This window comes from Micropterus salmoides, unplaced genomic scaffold, assembly GCF_014851395.1.
Source record: "Micropterus salmoides isolate LMB-PRFRI ecotype aquatic unplaced genomic scaffold, ASM1485139v1 Ms_hic_scaffold_5, whole genome shotgun sequence".
Classification (NCBI taxonomy): Eukaryota; Metazoa; Chordata; class Actinopteri; order Centrarchiformes; family Centrarchidae; genus Micropterus; species Micropterus salmoides.
Genome location: NW_024044237.1, coordinates 21,456,775 through 21,481,465, shown reverse-complemented (window position 1 = coordinate 21,481,465; position 24,691 = coordinate 21,456,775). Strand labels below are relative to the sequence as shown.

Genomic DNA, 24,691 nt, shown 5'->3' with positions numbered 1-24,691 from the left:
TGTGAGTTCAAGTCTAAAAACATATATAGACTTTTATGTCAACAGTAGGGCTAAATGTATATGATTTATGTCTTTTATTAATTTTGTGGGACTATATTTAACATGGCTGCCACAATAAACACTGACTAAATAAGGAATTTGATTGGGGAGATTAAACATTTTTACTTTTATTTTACACTCTTTTCATATCTGTCACATTGAGGTAAGAAGTGCATCATCTTCTCATCTCTCTCTCTGCAGATGTTATCCACACAGTGGGGCCAATTGCACAAGGAGGAGTGGGAGAGGAGGAGAAGAGGGCCTTGAGGTCGTGCTACAAGAACAGCCTGGAAACAGCCACCAAAAACGCTGCACGCTCTGTGGTGAGAACGGAGGGATGATGGAAGCTGTGGATGGTTGCTAGAACAAAAAGGAAGGAAGAGATAATGAGTTATTCAACCTTGTGTTGTATAATGACAAATAAACTACATTTTACCGTGTACCTTGTACATATAAGAGGAAAGATGACAATAAAGAGAGAAGGACTGAGTCACGACTGTGTGTAAAAAGATTAGATACTGTAGTTAAGAAAGAAATCAGACCTAAAGATAGAAGACGACTCATCACGATCAACTACATTCAAACTGAGATTGATAGAGAGAGCGGAACAGGAGCTGCAGGTAGGATTATTGGGTTGTAAGGTTTTATGAAACACACCAGGCAGCAGGTTTCACAACAGAACAAGGTGTTAACATGAAAATAAAGTCAGAGGTACAGTAGAAGAAAACAATGATACGTGCTGTGTTAAAATTAAAATTTATCAGTTTATCAGTCAATTTTGCCTCAAAGGGCTTAATTGACTCTAAAAAATCAGATTTGGGGTGTTGGCACTAGTTAATAGTTAATAATAGATATTTATGCCAGTTTGTGTCAACCGAAGTTTAATTCTTGATACAGTTACCTGCTCCTAAATACAACCATATTTCCACTAGGCAACAGTGCTGTGTGGGTTTTTTTTATTAGGCCATTTAACATTTGTGTTATAACTTTACTCCCATTAAGTTTTATGTTTACCTTTCATCTTGAGGACTTTGTGAGTCATGTCTGCTCTCATCCTGAGTTGCCAAGTTCGCAATCTGGTCAAACGAACAGGTCTGGAGACACAGAGAGCATCCTGGCATCTGCCAGTACTGCAGTATCTGACAGCAGGTTGAGAATCTGCCAGATTTGATTTACTTTGAAGTTTACTTGCTGCTTTTCTCAACTAGTGGTGTAGGAGCCAGTGGTGTAGCATGAACCTGCCTGATATAGATCTGAGTGACTTAGAATTATGACCCCTAAAATATATATATATATATATATATATATACATATATATATATAATATACATTTTTGAAACTATTTATGGCTGACATTTTCCAGCAATAACCAATTAATGTATGTACACTCAGTTATCACTTCAGTGTTAAGTAGCTTTCATTGTTACAGGTGTATTTCACCTGCCCTGCGCAGGTTTTAAATTACATTGTCGCAAGGGATTCACAGGAAACGATGCATGCATGTTCTTTTATCTAACTGATAATGTGGTACTAAAAAGACTAACTTGGGAAGATACCCTCCTGATTTGGCTAACTCATACAGCTGAAGCCTCATATTAGCTTTGGCTGAAATAGCTTTAGGAAAATATATTTTTTGCGGCCACATTGCATTGGAAAAATAATTAAAGCAACTAACAGTGCTTTCATTGTACATAAAGGGCCCGATTAACTAACATCCCGAATAAAGAGTACTAATTACGAGTGCATTCTAAAATATTGCACGTGTAGTTGTAGTATCTGTTATGGGTGATTTACTAAGAATTATTCCGTAGATGACAACAGGAGCAAACACAATGGAGGTGGCAGTATTTAAATGAGGGTTTTGTTTTAATGGTTTCCGCCATGGAGAGTCGGGAGGGAAAGCAGCCACTGCGTAGAAACCTTGGTTTGTTTCATTCAGTGCATCCTGAGTATGTGGAAATCGTATGTACCTGCCCATCCTGCCTAAGATTGCACTTGGGACAGCACACCTGAAAAACTGCTTTGGGAAACCCCAGCAGAAACAGCTACGCTGGAATGACCGAGACGCGAGGAAATATCAGCAGATCGTACTTCCTCCAGCCAGAGGGAACAATCACCGACCGTCCGCACCGTGCCCGGTCGCTCCTCGATCTCCAGTCCCTGGCCCTGTACAGCCCAACGCCCCATTCCCTTACCGATGCAATGGGTTGTATCGCTATTACGACCGGCGCTGTGAACAGTTCATTCCTTCTGGCTGGATGAATTTTACGCGTGATCCATGCACTGCAGAGCCACGCAACTTTCTAAATTCTTCCATCTCACGGAGAAAAGAAGTCAGGTCGAAACGAAATTTGCTTTATTGGCATGAATGTTAATACAACAGTATTGCCAACGCTAAAGGAAAATACAAAAAACAATTCATATACTTCATCAATAAATAAAATAAAATAATTGTATTTCTATATAGTGCATATAGTATAGGCTAATATTGTTAATTTCTCTACGTTTTCTTTCATTATGGCTGTGTCTCCTTCTGTCAACAATAACAGCAGCCATCTCTGCACAACACTTGGTGGTTTGCACCTTCCTTTCAAAGGTATACAGATGCTTTTGCACTCACATGAAGTTGCATTTATGCTTGTTAGATCACATTGCCTGTAGTAAATAAATGTATTTGTATGTTACCCTTCCATTACTTTGCACAATAAAATTGAAATGCCCCAAATTGCATATTCATTAAGACAAAAGTACTAAATGAACAACAGGCGCTATCTTGCACTTTTGAAAGACATTATTCTATGTGCAGCTTAATTCAGCTTAAGTGTTAATTTTTTGGTGAAATCAAGTTTGCACACGTTTTTACTCACGCAAACCTGGCCCATAGACATGTCAGGACTATACAAGTATGTATTTTGGGGCATTTTATGCCTCTATTATGTAGTGAGAGTAGAGAGATGCAAGGTACTCAACAGGCTTCTTAAACCCTAAGAGAATCTTTTAAATACACATTTGGGGCAGAAAACAACTATTATTTAAAAGCATTCAACTGCCGAAACACAGGCAGCTTTCACTCTTGAATAGCCACAGTGATCTGTTAGATGAAGAGTTGCGGGGGACAGCTCCCCTCCAACACATTGTCAATGTAAACAATTCCTTTTACAAGTCTGTCCTGTGGTGTGGATTATGGTTGCTCGCAGCATGGCAAAAAAAAGCCAATTATTTACTGTTGTCTTGTAAATGTGACTGAATAAGTCTTCTCAAGCCATGTTTTGCTTGGCTTCGCTGTAATCAGATACCCAAGTTGTTACTTTTTTTGTCATTCTGAATGTAACTCTGGGACCTGTATTGTTAAACCACACTAGCTGTTGTTAAAAGAAACCAGTGGTGTTACCAAATCAACCAATCAATCACCACATCTACCGTTATAATTATTGTAATAATGCTTAGGGCTAACAGTACTGTAGCTGAGGAAGGAAGTTCTTCTACACCAGTTCTGACATAAAGGATGATCGACACTTTAAATAGATGTGAAATAAAGAAGAAAGACTGCCATAAAAAACAATCAGGAGAAAGAGTCCATCGACATCCAGCAGAGTGTGATTTCTGTGCATTGGGGTGTGTGTGTGTGTGTGTGAGTGTGAGATGAAAGCAAGCTGTTATGTGATCAGCAACAGATTGTAACCACTTTGTTTGTCATCTTTACTCTGCAGGCTTTCCCTTGTATCTCCACTGGAATCTACGGTCAGTGTCTGTGTGTCATGTGTGTCTCCTCCTCTTAACATGCATGACGTTGTCTTCTGTTGTGTGTGTGTGTGAGAGTTATCATAATTGTCAGAAATTTGTGTTTTTACGGTTTGCTTAGGGCCTTATACTGAAACTGGGGATTTTTTTTTTGAGTGAAAGAGAGAGAAAAATGTTCAACATAATATCGGTGTATGTGATGTGATGCATCTATGTGTTGCCACGCTGAACACACTGTCTGTGTTTTTCATCAGATGCTAGTTTCCAGTATCAATCGTCATGTTTAACCAGAGTGCTGAGCCACCCGGTGCCACTTGTCACATTATCTCCTGTAGCCCAGAGGTGGTTCTCAGATTAAGGCCTTGGATTAAGACCGGCAGATTAAGATAGATTAGGCCGGAGATTGTGTCAGATGGACTGTAATCCCCCTTCACACTGGCAGGAGAGAGAGTTACGGATAGTGCTTAAACACTCCCCGGGGTGGGTTTGGGTGTGAGGGTTGTCGACACTTATACCCTGTTGCTAGACAGAGGAAAAGGCCAAAGTTGTGATTCACTCAGTGTGCTATTCAAGTCCTCTGCTCTGTTGCACCTGTTTTTCAGTGTCTGTCTGCTTTTAGCTCATCGTCTTTTTAAGAATACTGCGTTTATTAAATGAAGAAGGAGAAATAAATTGTCTAAATTTAAGATGTATTTTACAGTCCTTTATGTTATCTAACAGCTGTTAAAGCGTGAAGCTGGCATGTGATAAAATTGACAAATATAAAAGGTGTGTTGCCAGCAGAACTGCCAGCCAATCACATTAGTAGTTTTTGAATATTGCTACAGACAGATCTTAGAGCTTGTTGTGGAGCACTGAAAACCGAATACATTTTGATTAAATTGGGAACCATTAGTGGCAGAATTCACAGACATACAGTAGTCATGCCACTCTCTCAGAAATAACAAAATACCTGGTCTTTAAGTTGTTTTCAGTCACTTTGGCTGATTAGACCTCATTAAAGTTTAGGGGGGAACACTCATGAGGGGAATTAGGTCCCTTAACTCAATGTAGCAATAAAAATACTAAATAAGTGTTGGAGCAAATGGTATTGCTGCCTTGATTATGTTCATTAGCAACATTTTTCTCCAGTTCAGGAAGTGCTGTGTACACAGGAGTCGTATTTAGGTGTCAAGGCGGACGGGGGACACAGAAAAAGCTTTGACACCGGAGATCAGGGTTGGCATCCTGCGTCCCTTGTGTGGTTCTGTAAGGGCTACTAAAACGCCTCAGTTGAGGTGAGGAAAATATCATGGTTTTGATTAAATATTAAACAATTAAACAGGTCCTGTATTTTCCATTTCTTTTTTTAATATTTGACCAAGACTGTGATCTTTCCTTAACATTAACCGAGTGCTTTGAGTTGCCAAAACATTAATCTTGCTTTAGTTGCAAAGAGCAGCACATTTGACTGAACATTTTCCTGATAAGGTCATTATCGTATAAACAAGTTGCAACTTCACAAAGATATTAATTTCGTCATTATGTTGATTAAACTGGATGGTATTACGTTCCATTAAAAAGTATTAGTAGTATATAGTAGTATATATATGTATGTACTTTTGAAAAAAAGCTAACAGAAGCGTGAGGCAGGTGCCAATCACAGTTTGCACACACCCACAGGCAAGAGTAGGAAAGTAAGTGAAATCATCTGTGGGTGTGCAGAGGCTTTAAAGTTTATTTATTCTAAAGATGCTTTTTCATCAGATGGACAAGACTATTTGACTTTAATTGTAGTTATGGAAAACCATACGTTTCTATTTTTTCCATCAAGCAGTACAATTGTTTAACGTTATATAAAGGGCCCAGTTTGACATATTATGCATCCCTTGCAGTGTGAATAATGTAAAAAATGTGTGTATTGTGGGGAAACAATGTGTTGTTGAGCGCTAATTTGCACCCTTATGTATATTCCTACCGTCACATGTTGAACCCTCTCTCCTGATGTATGGAATAATTACTGTATAATCACACGGTATGTGTTTGTTTGGGCTGAGCAGTTTGGCCAGATGATGAATTTTTATTGCCTTTGTGTTGCGTTTCCTGCGGCGGGGATAATTTACCAGCACTGAAAGGTCTCGGTCGCTGAATGACTATAGAAGAAGCACTGTAGTTTTTCACTCCATCTGTCTCTTCGCGACCAACAAGTGTGTTGTGTCTGCTTCTCGCCGGAATTGGCGAGTCGGGGATGAGAGGAAGTGCAAAAATACAGAACATAGTGTTAATAATGAAAAGATGAACAGGTATCTCTTTTGGAAAAAAAAAACAGCGCAAACACACAGATCTGGCACTGCACCTGTTCTTGCAAATTGTGTGTATATTTTTGATTTTGTGTGTGTGTGTATGTGATGGTGCAGGATATCCACCTGAGCAGGCTGTGCACGAGGCGTTAGCAACTGTGAGGGAGTATCTGGATCACCATCATGACAAGGTGCGTGTGTGTGTGTGTGTGTGTGTGTGTGTGTGATTGCCAAATTTTCCCAACCATTTCCTCTAGGTATTATTCGTTTCACAGCTGTTGTTTTTGTTTTCTGGTGGGAGCGAGGAGAAGGGTGTATTGAGAAAACACATATATGCACACAGTGACACACACACACACACACACACACACACACACACACACACACAAATATACCATTTAAACACACAAACCCAAGCTCTGGCTCTCATGCTCTTGGCCAAGTCTGCGTTTTAATTGGCTCCTTGCGGGACTAAACCCGACTAACACAAACACATACGCGCACACACGCTTTCTCTCCAGAGGAACAGCAAGCACAGAAAAGGCAAAATGATGGAATAGATGAGAGGAGGGATGGAGGGGGAGAGGGGTTGTGAAGGGGGAACAAAGAGGAAACTTTCCTATCAGTCGTTTACGTGCCCTAAACACTCCTACCCTCTTCCTCTTTTACATCTCATGTCTCCTCCCTCTCCTCTTTTCAATCTTTCTTCCTCTCTCTAACCGCTGTGCTGTATCTCCTCCCAGAGAGGGTGCTGACGATGTTATTGTTAGTGCTGGAGTCTCCAGAGTGTCTGTAGCAATACCAGCCGAGTGATGCCATCAGCCGTACCGACCTCAACAAACTAACATTAAACATTATGTGTCTCATCAGAGGACAACATTCAGCAAGACTTATACGAAGGAAAGCCAAATCAATGAGGCCCTTATTTACATTGTTCCCAGAAAAGTTCCACTGTGTGTGGTTTTTTTTTATTTTAAAGGGGAGAAAAGTTTTATTGTAAACAAACGGGACGGAGTATATTTGCATACATATAAAGTAAGAATGCTCACTAGAGGAAATTGGGTTTCTTCCTTAATTGAACCCCCTCCATTGAACATTTTTTACAGTGTGTTTTGTTGGGCTTGTTCTGGCTCGGAGTGCAGTATCATAGAAAATGAAATTGGAAATTATAGACAGAGTAAGATACTCAAGACACGGGGCACTGTGCCAACACTCTGCATCAAGTGTAATAATCAAAACATGAATCATTTATGCGTAAAACACAGCAAGAAAGTAAGACCAAAGGCAGTTTCATAGTTGCTATAGTTTATAAATTATATTCACAGTCGTCCAGAAAGTTTAGATGAAACTGATGTATGACATTTGAGATCTACCCCACAAGGGCCATTTATTAGCTGTTCTGGGGCTTTCGATCAGCAGATGACGTTTACCCAGTTGTTTGATAACCTCTGTCCCCATTAGTTACTGTTGCCATTTCATTCTCTCAAAGCACATAGAGAGACAAAGACATTTCTAACAACACTATAAGGCAGTGAGCTAATTACTGTAGCTGCACATGCGAATGTTTCCAGCTTACGTAGCGGATAAGCACACTGCATAAACACACAATCCACCAAACTTTGTGAGGTATGATTGAAAGTTCACTGTTCGGGGGAGCAAACAGTCAATTGTAGATGCTTTGCTGCAGACAGATTTTCTGTTTGAGAAGGGAATATTTACAGGGTCTGTGTTTCCCTTCAAGACAGGCAGTTTTGAGAGAGCCCATTACATTCGGTTTATGTTATTGTTAGCTTTAGCATCTCCGGGGTCTCTGTCGCAATAGGATCAAAATGAGCTTCCCACTGCTACCATTTTCTGGAGGCCATTTTACGTCTCTCATCACAAGCATTTGCTTTAATTTGAATGAGGGAGGCTGTAAAATGGCACAAGTGGATGCAACTCAGTGTGGAGGTTAGAGATTTCGAACCTTAGCCCAGGGGATGTAGTTACTTACTGCACATTTCCATATCTTCTCTTTTAGCCTCCATTCAAATCCTAGCAAGTGATGGTAATTGTGCAACAAGCCGGGACTGAAAAACACATGCTGCGGGGTAGCAGGCCGCTAAAATGTCTGTATTTGAAAGCAAAGAGACTTAAACTCCCACACCAGGCACAAAGTGATAGAAACAGCCTGGCCATAAATTTCACAGCCTCACCCAAACCGGAAAAACCTAAACCTTTGTAGACACATTAGGGTGGTAATAATGTTTGTCAGAGTCTGAGAAATAAGAGCACAGTGGAGCTTATATCCCTGGAAGCATTTTTTAATGTAGCTACAGTAACAGTAACTTTAATCATCAGGTTACATATAGTGGTGTGTTGTGTGGTCTGTCCAGTTTTAAAGAGTATAATGTAAATATTATAGACTGCAGAGCCAGGATCTACAGAACACAAGCACAGAGCATAAAGATTGTTTATTGTTATAAAATAGCTGCACTCACTCAGCCAGTGTCTTAAGATTATTTGAAATCTACTCTCTTTATGGCTGTGCTCTGTGTGTGTGTGTGTGTGTGTGTGTGTGTGTGTGTGTGTGTAGAGGTAAGTCTGGATTGAGTTGACTGGTGTTTCTCACACAGTAATGAGAGAAACACCAAACACACACACACACACACACACACACACACACACACAGATTATCATTTGGTGACATGCATAAAAACAGTTATTTTTCTCTCCCTTATACACATATACATAAATACAAACACTTCAACAATAGAAGTACTTATATACCCACACAGGAAATTCTCCTCTCCCTACCTCTATTTCTCTTTCTCTCTCCTTCTCTCTCTTTCACGCTCACACACACTTTTCAGCTCTCTGTCCCCAGCATGCAGTTTAATAAGTGCTGTGTTGTAGCATGATCATAATAGTGAGCTAATAGGAGAGTAATGGACTAATCCATTAGCTGCATTCTCCTGATATCACCACCGCACAATGTCACAGACTGTTACATTGTTCCTCCCTGCCTTTGATAAATTCATGTTTATTGCATATGCTTGTAATAAAGGTCATTGCATGTGTATGTGTGTGCGTCAGCTGGACAGAGTCATCTTCTGTGTGTTCTTGCCGACGGATAAGGAGCTGTATCTGCAGAACCTCCCGCTCTACTTCCCTGCCGGTGAGTTGTGTCTCTCCCTCTCTCTCTTTCACACTCACACACACTCACAGATACACACACTGTACACACACACATACACACTCGCCTATAGACAGTGTTGACAGCTCAGCTCAATTTAGCTACACACACTGTGGTGTGATAAATACTCTACATCATCCACCGTGTGCTATTTGCACATCCACTCCATCCACACATACAGGAAGCCATTAGACACATCACACTGTGTAGATATAGCACTCCTAATCAGGTTTAATTGCATCAAATAAACATACTTGCTCCCCAACACACATACATTCAGTGACATATAAAACATTTAAATACACATTAACATGCTTATAGGTATATTTTATTAAATGATTTGAATGCACAAAAGCACACACGCAGATGCATATTCTGTTGATTGGCATGGCCTTTTCCATAGCTGACCATCTGGGAAACTGCCTTGTTAATTCACTCATTAATTTATTTGATTTATTTAATCACTTAAGTCTCTTTGAACACATATTCCATTGACTGTTTGTGTCACACATTTGTTCTTGTGACTGCTAAATGTTACATAGTGATATGCGGCTACACATATGTCATGCAAGTTATTGTCACAAATAATTTCTGTAAAGGGCAGAGCAGAACAAACAAATGGCATGTGCAAAATATTTAATTGTTTTAGAATTATTTTATTGCACCACTAAAAATGAGACACTTGTTACATTCTGATGTATTTATTGGTACTGCCAGTCACGTATTTTATGAGATTAAAAGACTTGAAAGGGGTAAGTTAGTCCAACATTTTAGCAAATATGCTTATTTACTTTCTGATGGTTAAAGGGACTATATGTAAGTTTTTCAATGAAATTAATCAAATTTTCATTGCCTTACTGTCAAGGGGCTAAAAACTCACTTAGAAATGAAGCACACGCCTGTTTTCTCTGTTGTTTGCATCAGCCACTATTCATTCTGCTTTCAATGTGGGGACTCCAGGTCGGATTCAGCCCTGTGCGCTCCCGAGCCTCTCTCGTACTACAGCGACAACAGGCCAGCTAACATGCTAACATGCAGTCCACTAACACCATAAAACTTACACGACCCACATAATATACAATACTGAAACTTCACAGTGACAGCAATCCAGACGAAGAGCCATGCACTAACACTACAGTAAATTTACTTACTGCGGTCTAACTGTTATGAAGTGTGACACTATCTCGTTATAATATTCAGTCCAGCTCACTACCTGTTTCGTTATCATCCAATATATTTAGCTGTGCTGACATTGCTGAGCCTCCAGTGAAAGATACACAGATAGTAGAAATAGTTATTGAAAGCAGCAGGTGAGCTAACGTTGTAGCACGTCGGCTAAATGCAGTAAATGTACTGTGACAAGCATGGATTAGTTCAACCTGCAGCTGATAAAACTATTACTGTAACGTTACAGTAGGGGTTTACCTGACCGGTATATTGTGTGAAGCTGTCTCCCTGCCTGTCTATAGCCACTGTCACTCTGCCTTTTTCCCGGGAGGATTGTGCCGATATGCAGCTGGCTGCGCTGAATGAAGTAATGTTACGGAGCCATTGTCGATCTGCCTCTGAGACGGGAACGTTGAAGTAACAGAGCCTGAACATGTCTGAGTGAAAAGCCACAGCCTGCATGCTGGTGTGACTGCATTTATTGCAGGATTTCTGAATGAAAGCATGAAAGTGTTTGTGTTTCGGATTATGCTCGCTCATAAGTTCAAGCGAGCATGTGTACGAGCACACGCCTGGTAGCAATCTTAAAACCGCACCGCTAGTGGCCACTGGAAACTCCATAATACCCCTTTAATTGAGAAGATCAGTACCAATAACATGTCTGTATGATAAGTATGGAGCTGGACGTTGTTAGCCTAGCTTAGCATAAAGACTGAAAGCGGTGGGAAGCACAACATATTGTATCTCATTTTGCCATTATTTAGTTGGTGGCATGCTGTAACTTTTTCTTGACAAACAAGAGTTTTCTTCCAGCCAGTACTCCTTTGCACTATCTCCAAGTATAGCACAGCTGCTAGATATCAGTGAGCAAAGCCGAACACACTTACCACATTTATAATTAGCCACTTTGTGCGTCTTGGGAGGATCAGATGGTTATCCAATATCAAAAAAGTCAAGAGAAAATGCAACCAAGAAGCATTAAAGGCCAATTAAAATGAAAATGAATGAGTGCATGAAGTGAGTTTTCTTAGCCAATCATCTGTGTTTTGCCCTCATTTCTGTGCCCATTCTCTAGTCTGACCAATGACAGCAGCTTATTGTTCAGGTAACCAGCATGGTGTGTGTCAACATGTGTAGCTTGCTTTATCAACAGGAATAACTGCATTTAGTCTGTTGGTAGATGGGCAGTCCTAACCCCTGTGTGAAAAGTAAATGGTGTGTTCATGGAGAAAAGCCTGATATTTCCTCCAGCCTGCACTTACAATATTTTGGGAATAAATTGCCAGTACTTCCACCTCAAGTTAAATGAAATTGGCTATTTGCATTCTTTACATTTCTGAATGCAAGTAATGGGCACCACTGGCCTCGAGCTAGCTAGTTTACAAACTGATGCTGGGAAAGAAAATGTGAAATGTTTTTCCTCCGAAGGTGAAAAGTGTCTGGTTTAAATAAAAAAAAGAACAATCATGTTTTAAGCCTCCAAGGTTCCTTCTTCAATCTACAAGTCCTATCTCACCTGATTTCAAAATAGACTAGAAGCAAAGTAGTGTGCCATTATTGCAAATTGATCTGTATGGTTAAATGAAGTTTAGTAAATACGTAAATTTGATGTTGGCTCGACATGATGACTTCACCCATTTGTTTTGATTGCACTCGTGATTGATAGTGTTATAATGCCAAGCAGTCTGGGCTCCTAAGCATGATCAGTCATTCACTCAATTATTCAAATTAAGCATCGGTATTACAACTGCAGCCTTAACCTCTAATGTCTTGCTTTACCACTGCTATAAATCAAACTCACATCTCCCCTCCAAAACATTTTGAGAGAGAGGTTTCAGCCATCTCATGCTTTCTGCTTTTATAAAACAGTTGTTTTTTTCATATGACTTGGCACACAGCTGCTGCCAAAGCCAAACATAAGACCAACAAAACAATCAGAAAGTTTCTCAGAAGAAATCCTTCAAATCTTCACCTCCTCAAGTTTAATACTGCTGCAGAGTCTGGCATCTAATTTGGAAAAAATCTTACACTTACCTGAATTATTCAGCTGGAGCAGCGTCACTAAAACCCATATTGTTATTACAGTAAGAAGCCGGCAATGTAAACAACTGCGGACCTCAATTGATGCCTTTTCAACCTGCCTCTGTCTGTGCTTTTAGACCTCAAAAAGCAATTAGAATAATCATCCGTTTTATATTTCCTTGTTCCAGATTTGCGTGACAAAAATAGCAGCGATAAATTAACTGAAACAAACAAAAAAACCCACCAAAGATTAACTACAACAAACAGACAAACCTTCACACACTGTGCTGTCAACAAAAACTTGGCAGCATGACCAACAACGCAGTGAAGCAAGGCTGACATTGAAACCAAAGCAGGTGGAGTGTTGTGTTTAATTTTAAATGAAAGGGGAAATGTCATGGTCTAAGTGGCAGTAAAGTAAAAGCAATGCCTCTGGGGTTTGAATATATCACTCTGTATAACATTAATGCATGCATGATGTGTAACAGTTCAAGGCAATGTATATAAATATATACAGTATGCATGAGATTTAACATAATTTTCTTTCCATTACTATTACAATTCAGAGTATGTTTTAAGACACACAACAGCAAAACAGCAGCGGCTTTACATAAAAGATGAATGCACTTAAATACACAAGATTAAAAACATACCATTTGCTAAGCATTTGACATATATGCCCTGATAGACAAGGAGTAAAAGAAGAGTAAGAGAGAAAAGAAGGAGCAGCCTATTAATAATAAGAGCAGAATCCAATCAACTTTGCAGCCGTATCTCTCACATAAGCTTTAAACTCAGACACTGGGTTAAGAGTCTTAATTTTTTTAATCTTTTTGAAGACAGATCCAACCAGTAGTGGCTGATACCAAGAAGGATTTCTCTCTCATTTCAATGCGAGCCTCTGGGAACCTCAGTTGCTAAAAATAATGGGATCTCAAACTGCGTTGCCTTTGTACTCTCTATTTTATACAAAAACCAAAATATGTAGAAGTTTACTAAAATAGTATTTTGTAGATAAAAATGTAAAAATGACCAATAAAATAAATTGATCCTATTAACAAGTATTTCTTGTATAGAGAAAGCCTAATATATCTTATCAGTCAATCAGTGACATTTTGAGTCAGTTCAACTTACATACACTGTCTTGCTGACGATAATACTCACCCCAGCATCAAATGTGTATTAATCCACTACTGAAAATAGTCCCTAAATGCACTCTCGTTTACGTTTTACAGTGACCAACTGTTGTAAGAATGTTATTTCCTTTAAAAATAAAACTATATAATTGTAGCCTGTATTTAAAGATGTATATCTTCTGTAGGGACCAGTGTTCTAGAGTGCCACAGACAATGTAGGGAAGTCAGAAAGTATTGACATATGGACTTTCTCATTGTTGGTTTTGGTCTTTTCGTAAGATTTTGAAAAAACAAAAAATATATCAACTTTATCCTTTGAGTTTGTAATAAATCTCAGTTCCCAATACTGTTGTTTGACTGTAATCCTTCCTCTGAACACAGAGTTTCTATTTTATCTGGAGCATCAGAAACCTTTCTTGGACTTTTCTCTTTTCTTTTCTTAGGTTTTTCCGCCAAAGTCTCTGCCATACTGCTAATTGCTGTAGCCTACTCTGTCGCTACGGTTCCTTCATAGCCATGTAATGAAAGAGTTGTGTCATCTCCTTTTTAATTACAATTCAAGTTGCTTTATTGGCATGACTGCATACAATACAACATTGCTAAAGCATATTAACACAAACTATAATCATAATAAACAAAATAAACAATTCTTAATAATATTGTATATTGAATGTTGAATGTTCTCTTCTATGGACATTTTTTTCAGCTCCGGCAAATGAATCATTGCTAGTTGACGTAAAACGCAACATTACTTGTGCACCTGCACAGGAATGGGCCTGAATGTAACAGACGTTCATTTATTTGTGTCCCGCTTTGATTTTAGCCAATATTTAGACAATCAAACAAATGTATTAGTTCTTGATCAAAGCAGTAATAATATACATTATCATCATATGTATTTTATATTAACAAAGAATCAAATTACTGTGCATCATGTTAATGGTGTTGCTTGTAGTGACAAACCCAAGAATCACCTAGTCAACAGAGCACTATAGCATCTTTCAACACATTTTTTTAGACATCTGAAAGCACTGATAAACCTACTATATGCTAACTACTCTGCACTAAATGGAAGAAAGATTAAGTTAGTCACTAGCTGGTAAACATAGTGAAGCCAGATATTTGCCTCTGGAGTTGGAGGAAACCAAAACAGAGCGAAAAAGAGAGTGAATATACAGACTTATAGACTCCAAATTAATGTAAATTTTGCTGTGTAAATCAGCAACTGTTTACCATAATGACCTAAGGTCATAATACATCACTGTTGTTTATCTGCACCCAGCTGGCATCAATTAATGCTGTTTAAAACGCTTATGTGTAAAATTAGCTTTGATTTCATGGTCAGATTGTTGAGTTATTTTATATAGTAAGTAAGGACACTTTATTGTATATCACTTTTCACACATAAGTCAAAAAATGCTTTACCAAAAAATACAAGAAAGAATTCATAGAAGATGAAGTGAACCTGATCCACATTAAGAAAAGTGCAAACTAAAAAAAAAAAAAGAGAATAAATACACAGTACATAATAGAATACACCGTAAATAACAAATAATGAATACTGAACCTTGAGTCCATCCAGCTTTAGGGTTAGAGGGTCTGTTTTCTTACTTATGTGATGATGCAAACTCTGAGCTTCCACTCCACATGCTGCAGTTTTAAACTGTGACACGGCATCCGCTCTCCACTTGAAGCATGAAATCAGCACTTTTTCATCTTCACCACCGAGTCAGTTGACTAAAGAGGTTATCCCCCCCCCCCCCCCCCCCCCAAAATAAAAAGCAGGTGTGTCCCTTTAAAAAGTCTGTGCTAGCTGATGGTGTCTTTCTCCTCTAATGGATGTGCAGTAGATTTTGTAGCAGCAGTGAGCGAGCAATAGTGGTGCTTGGCTGGTAGATGGACCGGAACTGTCGGTCTGTGTGACAGAGCTGCTGCAGGCAGGCCTCCAACTCTCCACTATAAACCTTATGTGTCTCCAACACCTGGCACTGCCCACACTGGCTGTCTGTTTGATGTGTATGTGCGTGTGTTTGCATGTTTTTGAGTGTGTCTTTAGCCATGTTGGACTGAGAGTGACTAATCCTCGCTAACAGATCCCTCTGAAGCGACCAGACGCTCCAAAAGCCAAAATGCTATTAACCGCTGCATGACCAAGGTAAAATGCTCGCTTCCCTTGTTTTACAAGTTTCAAGTTTTTTCTCTCTTAACTCCCACAGAGGCCACTGTCATGAGTAAACTCTGAGAGAGTGGATTTGTCAGATTTGGTTGCTGTGGATACACACTGCTACGCTCAACATCCAGATTCTTCCTCCTCCTCGCTGTCATCACAGATCAAGACCTTCCTGAGCAGGAAGATATCTCCTAAATGGATGAATGCTTTTTTGAAGTGCACACTGGCTCTTCTGCAGATGTTGATTAGTTTCTCTGTTTCCCTGCTAATTATTGAGGTTAATAGAGTTGTCATGACGAAGGTTTTAAATGATATTCTGAATGAATTCTTGTGAAAAATGGATTGTGTGTACCTTAAGCTGCACTCAAACTTGACCTTTATTGTCTGTGACCAGTGGTAGCTTTGCATCAAGCTTACAACCCCCTATGTGTCCTGTGCTATTTGAATATTGAGATTCCAGTGTGTGCATGTGTGTGAGACAATGACAAAAGCTTATTAAAACGAATCACACAGGCTTCTTGTGTGTATGAATTGATTATTTCTCGGGATGCGATATGAGTCAGTGAGCTACAGCATCACCAGGGAACTCTTTACATGAATATTTCTCTCTTAGTTTTCTGTGCGTCTGTATGTGAAGCAGATAGAAACAGGGACTTTGTGCAGTGGTGGAAGGTAACTAGCACATTCAAGCAGATTTACTCAAGTGCTGTACTCATGTCAAGTACAACTACCTCAGAATTGACATGAGTATTTCTGTATTATATTACATTAAACTTCTACTTCACGACATTTCAGAGGGAAATATTATACATTTTACTGCACTATATCACTTTGACCCATATTGGTACTAATAATTTTGAAAATCCAGATTTTACAGACAAAACTCATCAGCTTCTAAAACGTGATGATTTTTTAGATTAAACTTCACAGTGGTATATAAAGAACTGGCAGTAGTACCATCAGAAGGGCTTGGCCATATGGTTTATAACAATATAATGATATTCAAAGTTTTATTCCCAATAATAATATGTTGTGCAAAATCACAAATGAAATAATCAAATTGATTTTCGCTTTAGTGAACTGTGTTTCAATGTTATGCATTACGTAAGACAAAACTTCACACATGTTACTCAAGAAGACTCATTTTGGTAGATAATAATTAAAATGTACTTAGAAGCAGTGATTCAATCTGTTAGAATGATAAAAAATAAAGATACTGTCACCATACGATTCCAGTAATGTTGATAAACTAATGAGTTGTCACTGAGCCCTTTTGATCATAAATAACTATAATCAGTGTTATCATTCATTTGGAGTTTTGTTTCCGGCCACCTGATGAATGTAAGTGTAATATGAACTCTCGTTTATCTCTCTCAACCAACTACTGAGGGAAATGTCTGACTCTTTAGCTGCTAAATGCTCCACTAAGTTAAGCAGCTAGTCACTAACTTTGTGTGTCTGCTTTAGTGTAGTGGGTTTTTAGAGCTTTTTAGAACATGTTCTGTATTCATTTACTCCATTTAATAAAGCAAGACAGCAATGATAACACCACACTAAAAGACCTCCCAAAACCAAAGACAGATAAACACATGAATTCTAGACTTACTGTCTAAGCATAAAGTCCATTTGAATGATTTAAGGACAGACAGGGATCTTTTTAGAAAACAACAAAACAACACTTGAGAGCGGTGAGAGTGAACCAGTGAAGTTATGGGCTGGACAGCTAAACAATGAGCTGAAGCTCACTATGAAGCTTTGTAAAGGCAGGAGAGCTACGAATGACCACTTTTTTGTCACATTGTTTTTGCATTGTCATTTGATAGATTGTTATTATAAAAATATAGATTATAGCTGCTTTAAGTACATGCTGCTATCAAAAGGCTACTTCTGTAAGTAGGCCTACTACTACTACTTCAAATGCAGGTCTTTCTTTCTTGCAATTAAGTATTATTATGGTGTAGCGTTACTACTTTTACCTGAGCAAAGAATCTGAACACTTGTACAGAAAGCAATATCATTTACAGGTTTTCACTTTCATAGCTTCACTTTTTTTGAACGACCACGGCACCTGTTCATTTTTAACAATAATCATCAATCCTTTTTTCCTCCATGCTGTCCAAATCCCATCTAGGTTTGCCTGTCTGCCTGTCAACCACCATATGTGTATTAATACAAGCCTTACAGCACATTTGCATGAGTTTTTAATTGTTTGTTGCAGGATGTAGCCGTCACGTGTTGGGAAGCAGGCAGTGATTTGTGTGAAGCGAATTGAGTGTTTAGCGAACCACCGTCCCGCCCTGCCAACAACCATCTTTATTGATTCCAAACAATCTGCCACGGTGGCACAGACGCACTGGGAGGAGGGGGGTGGAGTGTTGGGACAAAGGAAGGAGATTGGTTGTAGGGGGAAAAATAAACTACAAAGAATATCAACAGGAAATTGGTAGAAAGCTCCCCATTTCTATAAAAGCTTCATCTGCCACAAAGGGGATTGTCTTTTCCTCTACTGAGCTCTTTGATTCCCTCCCTGCCTGGGCCTCCATTTCTCCTCCTTCCTCCTCCTCCTCATTTCTATTTCTCGCTGTTTTACTCTACAGGATGGTGGAAAAAATAAACAGATGGAAGAGGGAGGAATAAAGAGACAGAGAGAGGAAGGATGTAGGAGTTCAAACTGAGAGAGGGGGAGGAAAAAAAGGTGCTGGGATGAGAGGATGCAGAACTGGCGGGAGGATGGAGAGATGGAGGGGAAAGAAAGGGGTGGAGAGCCTGATGAACTCATCTAAAGGCGCTCTGGGTTTTTTAATAAGCAGCAGACTGTGAAGCTACTCGACGACCAGTCACTCTGAGTAATGAGAGAGAGGGAGAGAGAGAGACAGAGGATGAGAGGATGAAAAGACAACGGGACTCATTATCCTCAGACCAATTTTCATCACTGTCCCGTCAGTAATCTCTCTCTCTCTCTCTCTCTTTCTCAGGACTCAAACAGTCCACTGCTCTGTTTGAGATGACAGATGAAGACCAATTACGCTAACTGTTTCATTAACTTGAAGGGTGATTCCCTGCCATCTTCCAGAACATACACTGATAATCCTGTTGGCCCTGGAAATTACTTGGTGCTCACAGCTCTCAAACACACACACACACACGTGTGTGTATGTGTAGCTTTAATACTTTCAATAGTTAAAGTGTGTGGATGTGTGTGTGATGAAAAATGTCCACTGCTTGTTCGGTCGACAGTATCTAACGGCAGTGAGCTCTCAGGTGTTTGATGAAGAATTATTTCAGGCTGATGACTGCTGGTGCTGACTTTGTTCCTTGCAGTCTAATAGGTTTCTGCCTTGTCAACATTTTCTTGGCACTTAAACATATTTGTTGCTGTTCTGCTTGAGTTTCTTCCAGCAGGGGAGACAGAGTATAAACTTCAAATTGTTAGTCTCTCTTTCTGTTTATTGCTTTTGCATTGTGTCATTTTAATCCATGCGGCTCTTATTCAGAAACTGTATTTCCTCCTGTTGCACCGTTTCTGGTTGGGCTGAAACATTCTTATATATGGAATGAGGAATATTGGTGCTTTTGCAATTTTCCTCATTTGTTTTTATTGCAGCAAGCTCTCGATGTGATTTTCATCATGTTGTGTCTCAGCTGTTCATTGTGTTGTTGTTGCAGGCCTGGGCAGGGCAGCCAATTGCAATGTGATAAGCTAATTTATTTATATGCAGGTTTTGTTACAGGCACAGCACAAAAATATCTCTGTGTTACTTGGAAATAAGTAAATATTTATTTATATAGCTTATAGTGCTTCACAATAAAATTCTGTCCTACCTGATAGCAGCCATTTTAATCACTCAGGGTGGGAAGATTGTCACACTATTAATGCTTGCTGTTGGACTAAAGTTATGGGCAGAAAGAATGAAGAAAAGCAGTGCACTCATAACTCTGATGCAGTCTTTTTACTTTAAAGATCAATATCTTGCCTTGTTAACATTCCCTGCACACTCATGGTGAACCCACAGAGGTGTTTTTAATTATTTGGACTGATTAGGCTTCAGTTGTGGCTGAAATCACTGTCTATGTGTGTTATACTGTCCACCAATTTATTTAAGTTTAAGTTAAGCACTATAGTGCCCTCACAGGTGAACACAGCAAATAGTGTTTATGACATGTACACTGCTTTCTGTTAACAATCCCACAATGCAACATGTTGCATTTTCCAGGTTCCTGTGTGACTCTACAGCTGATGGCGTTTCATACAGTAAGTGTCCAGGATCTAAATTTTGTGTTCACTATAGAGTAAACTAATGGGTGTCTGTTATATAAGGAAGTGTGAATGAGGGAGTGATTTCACTACGCTCAGGACTATGTAGGGGTGTATCCTATATGCTTGATTGTTGTGTCACTGACTCTCCTGTTAGCTTTGTTGCACCACTTTCGGCGAGAATAAAACAGATATCGTCCTCATAAGTACATGGAGTCAGTTGACCTTATGCAAGTCCAGCATAGCACCTGAGCAGATCTCTAATGAGACAATCATTGAAAATGTGTGTTTGAGTGCAGGGCCTTTCAGGATAAAAGGCAGCAGGACATAGTATTACGTCGCATCGTTCAGACCGTTGTAACTAGCAACCAAGTGCAAAAATTATTTCAGCTTCCTAGTTTTTAGTGATTTGATCTGATTTGATTCTCCCATTTTGCAGACAGAACTACAGAAATGTCAACAAACAAAATGGCTGCAAATAAAAAAAACTGCTGGCAGTTACATCTAAATAAAATCCAGTATTAACACTTACACAATTGATTCAGCTAATTTAAAAGAAGCTACTGTGTGTTTGCATCTGGTTTCACTAGTTAACAAACTTCTTCAAATACTGAAGATGGCAAAAGTAGCTCATTTAAGCTGTAAGTGATGTGACTAAAAGGCAGTGTGGGTAACCATCTTGGAATAATGCGCTCCCAAGAATCAACATTTCTGGACTGAAATGTCAGCCTTCATTGCATAAATATAATATACATGGTATTTATTTAACAACAAATCCCACCAGCACAGCATTAACAGGGAAACAGTAGCAGCTGTCAACAGTCTCTTTCACTCCTTCAGTGCTTTGTGTGACTGCCTGTTGCAGGCATTTCTCTGCCTGACACCTCTAGCCTGCAAGCCTCTCAATCTGCAGTTGTAGAATATTATCTCCCTGAAGGGCCTAACAAACCCGCAGGCCGCTGGCAGGCAGAGGGTTATGGCTCCCAATATTAAGATTCAGGTCATCACACACTCAAAGCTAAGAGCTAAGCTTTGAAGGAACAGCTTTATAAACGTGACAAGATGAGGTATTTTTCCACCTGCATCTTGTTAGGTTGAAGTGCACTAAACCGCAGAATAAACGGTGGTTTAGGGCACTATTAATCACAATTACTTAATCACAGTCATGAACAGTGCTACAAAGGTGGCTCACATTAGACAAAATGCCAATTAAGCAGCGACAATCACCACTGTGGGAGGTGAGTTTTCCGAGCAACATGATAAAACTGAGTTTTACATTTATTCAGGAAGAAAAATCATGGCAGCATTATCCAAACAGACAAAATGCTTTTCAGAGAGGGACAGTGGCCACAATTTTGAAACTACTGACTGATATGATGAACACAATCAGTGTCCTTTGCAAGGGGTTTGAGACATGGCATTCAAACTAATATGATCCACCTGTGCAGCAGTGTTTGCAATCATGTTAATTCAAAGTAAAATTATTATTTTGTCAGTTTGCTCTGCTGCTGGTCCACAGAGCCTGAAACAAACAACTTTCTGCACGCCAAATTGAGAAGATTTTTTTGCTATTAGTGAAATTTGAGAAACAGCACAGTTAATTATACTCTGGAGAGAGTCAAATCCATTATATTTGACTCTCAGTTGAAGTAGCTGGTGTCAAAACCGAGTGTAAAAACAAAGTGTCACTAAATCAAACCTGTAAGTGTAATTGTATAAATATTAACTCTGAACTTAACTCTGATCCTGGCTTTTACACTTGAAGTGTTCATGTCACCCCGCCTCCACTGCGTAGGCCTACACACACCGGTTGGCTGAAGCCAGGAGAGTCTTCATGAAAGCACTCAACTAACTGCTGCGAAAACTAGGAACTTTTGACCTGCATCTAATCTGTTTAATAAGTAAATGAAGTAGTATCTGTTAATGTTAAATTTTTTATTGATATTTCTCTCTGTGGCTTACACTTCTGTAGTGAATAAATGATCCTCTGATCCACTACATAAAAGTGTTAAGAAAAACTAACACTGGTGTTAAATTTTAACTCCACAAAAGAGTAAAGACATTACACTAAATTAGTGTTAAGGTACCAACACTCCAAAAGAGTTAAATTAACACATTTGGTGTGGACCCACATGGACACTTTAAAAGTGTAAAAATCAACTGTGTTAGTTAACAGTATTAATGTTGATTTTACTGTAAGCTGAGGTTGACAGTACGTTCTTGAACTCAACAATCTCACCACCATGACCATTTTCTAGCTGTTCTGGAGTTTTCTATCATATCACATGATCTTCATCTGCAGGTAGTGATTGCCCATTTCTCATATTGTAGATCAGGGCTAATCAATTACAAATTCAATTGGGTTGGATTTTAAAACCAGGACACAGAGATGGGCTGAACATGTTCTCACAAGTTGTACCAATAATTATAGGTAATCCTTATTGGTTTGGTTCTTTATAGATGCTCTTATCAGTCCTATTCATTACTAAATAATTGCATATATTGTTTGAAAAAATAATATATTTTTATTAACTAAATGTTATTTCTAGAGCAGCAACAAGATTTACAACAGCAAAGTCACGAATAGCCTATCTCACTGGAAACAAATCTAAAATGTCAGTAAAATAAATCATATTAGCTGAGCTAGCCTGTGCCTGTGTAAAACCAAAACAGCTGCAGTGCATGAGAGACTGAGCAGATTAAAACATTGTGTTTTGCGTGTTTATGCTTATTAAACAGCTGTGTTGGTAAAGTATTGGCTTTTTACTCTCAAAGTTTTTATTGCAACAGGTAGCCTACTTAACGAGGGTAGTTGTTGTCGGCGTCAGTAATGTCTACTGATCAGCTGGCTGACTTGCTCTGTGTTTGCGCGCGTGTGTGTATGTGGAGTGGAGGCGCTCTGCAGAGACACAGTGTTTGTTAAAAAATGACTTCACTGAGAACGTTGTCCTTTCTTATCTCCTTTAGCATCCACGTTGCTTCATTGTCAATGTTTTTGAGTTACAAAAACATTGTAACATTCATTAAGGCTTTCAGTTCAGGTTAAAGCTCGAGTTCCAATATCAGTCACTTCAATGAGGTCATAAGTGTTGAATATAGTTGTACAGTCCTTTGAGCTTTGCCATTTTTGCTTCTCAAGTCTCTTAAGTGCTTCCACGTTTCCTTCACTTGAATTTTTTCTTTGTGGAGAGACAGACGCAAGGAAACCAAGGCTGCGTCCGAAAAGTAAATAAAATCTCCTTTCCAAAACACCTTTTCTTGACGTCAATGGAAATGTCATGAGGTCAAGGAAAGATGTGTGGGAGAATTCATAAAGAGGACTGCGGGTCTAAGAGAACCAAACTGCTTTTTTCCAAGCGACATAATTATTCGATGGCGGATACTGCCCTAACCTGCCCTGATGAAACTACAATGTTCTGAAGATGGACTACAAAAATCTTCTTTGACACTGCACCCCGTGTTGTTTTAATGCAGGCCATTTAAAGGTGGAAAACATGGTGGAATATATTAGGCTACTTCATAATCAAGATAGCAGAAAGGTCTATAGGGGTACCAGTCACCAAATATTGGACAGGGTTGTCATGTTGAGAATGCTTGCTAATACTCACCCTCCTGCGTTTACATACAAAAATTGGGATTCATGTTGATAAATATGAATCCCAATATTTATCAACATGAATCCCAATTATTGTATGTAAACGCAGTGTTTTCCACAGAATGACGAGATGGCGAGAGGAGGTGCTGAGTGAATATATGCTGTGCGCAGCCCTGTGATCCAATACGATTATACCGATAGCCTAGAGAAAAAAAAAACAGTAATCGGAAATCAATAAGTGGCGGTTAGCTATGAAAATGTGGCAAGCCGCCACAAATAAATCAATGTGTGGTAGACACTGAAATACAACATTTACTGTAGAGGTCATCCAGGTTGATTATTGCCTTTATTAAGGCAAGGGTGTCAGCATAGTGACTGAAGTAAAATTAATTAATGATATTGCTGAAGGCTGGCTATACATAACGTGAGCCTACACGCTGCAACATTATCCTCACTTTGATCATTTACAAGACTAGAAACATAGCTCGCATGTGTCTCAGTTATTGTTGACAGTTCAAGACATAGGCCTATGCATATAGCAAGTTATCACATAAGAGAGAATAAGCTTAATAGCCTACGGTAACTTGATCAACATCCTTTATCCGTCATGGTCATCGATTTCTTTTTTTTTTATTGTAGAAAACTCTAATACAACACTTTATAGCTTATTTCAACAATCCGAAACATAAAATGGTGTTGAAACAGCATTAGATTACAGCAAAGCCAAAATAAAACAAACCAAAAGAAAGAAGGAAATTGTCTTATTCAAGTATAATGTGTGTCTGTAGCCTATTACAAGGATTTTGCTAAATGTGGTCATTGGATTTTTATATCTATTGAGTTTGAGAACTTGCGTTGCTTAAACGGAATTGTGGGACGGTATTATCTCCTTTCCTTTCGTAAAGGATGGTCAGGTGTACCCTATGCTAAAGGAGATAAGAAAGGAAGCGTTGAAGCACCATTCCTTAGCTTTTGGAAAATTCGACCAGCTCTTATCATGGCTGCCGCTGAAATACTTCCGGGTCACTTCACTCAGTTAGAAACCTTTTTAAGCAAAAAATACTTTTCGACCACAGCCTTGGAGAGAAGGAATGAGAAAATATGTTTTTAGA

General features: G+C 39.1%; 1 protein-coding gene across 6 annotated transcripts in view; it reads left to right on the top strand.

Annotated features, from left to right (window-relative positions):
- Positions 1–16,244, top strand: part of macrod1 (mono-ADP ribosylhydrolase 1) — a 114,216-nt gene extending 97,972 nt beyond the window's left edge. For 2 of the 6 annotated variants that reach the window (XM_038699755.1, XM_038699753.1), the window contains 5 exons: positions 241–362; positions 3,750–3,780; positions 6,177–6,250; positions 9,135–9,216; positions 15,776–16,244. In XM_038699755.1, coding sequence (XP_038555683.1) covers positions 241–362; positions 3,750–3,780; positions 6,177–6,250; positions 9,135–9,216; positions 15,776–15,801 — 335 coding nt within the window. In that variant the 3' untranslated portion in view covers positions 15,802–16,244. Of the gene's footprint in view, positions 1–240; positions 363–3,749; positions 3,781–6,176; positions 6,251–9,134; positions 9,217–11,476; positions 11,507–15,775 lie in introns of all 6 variants that reach the window. The other 4 variants (XM_038699754.1, XR_005441976.1, XM_038699756.1 and 1 more) reach the window with 4 other exon arrangements.
- The last annotated feature ends 8,447 nt before the right edge of the window (positions 16,245–24,691 follow it).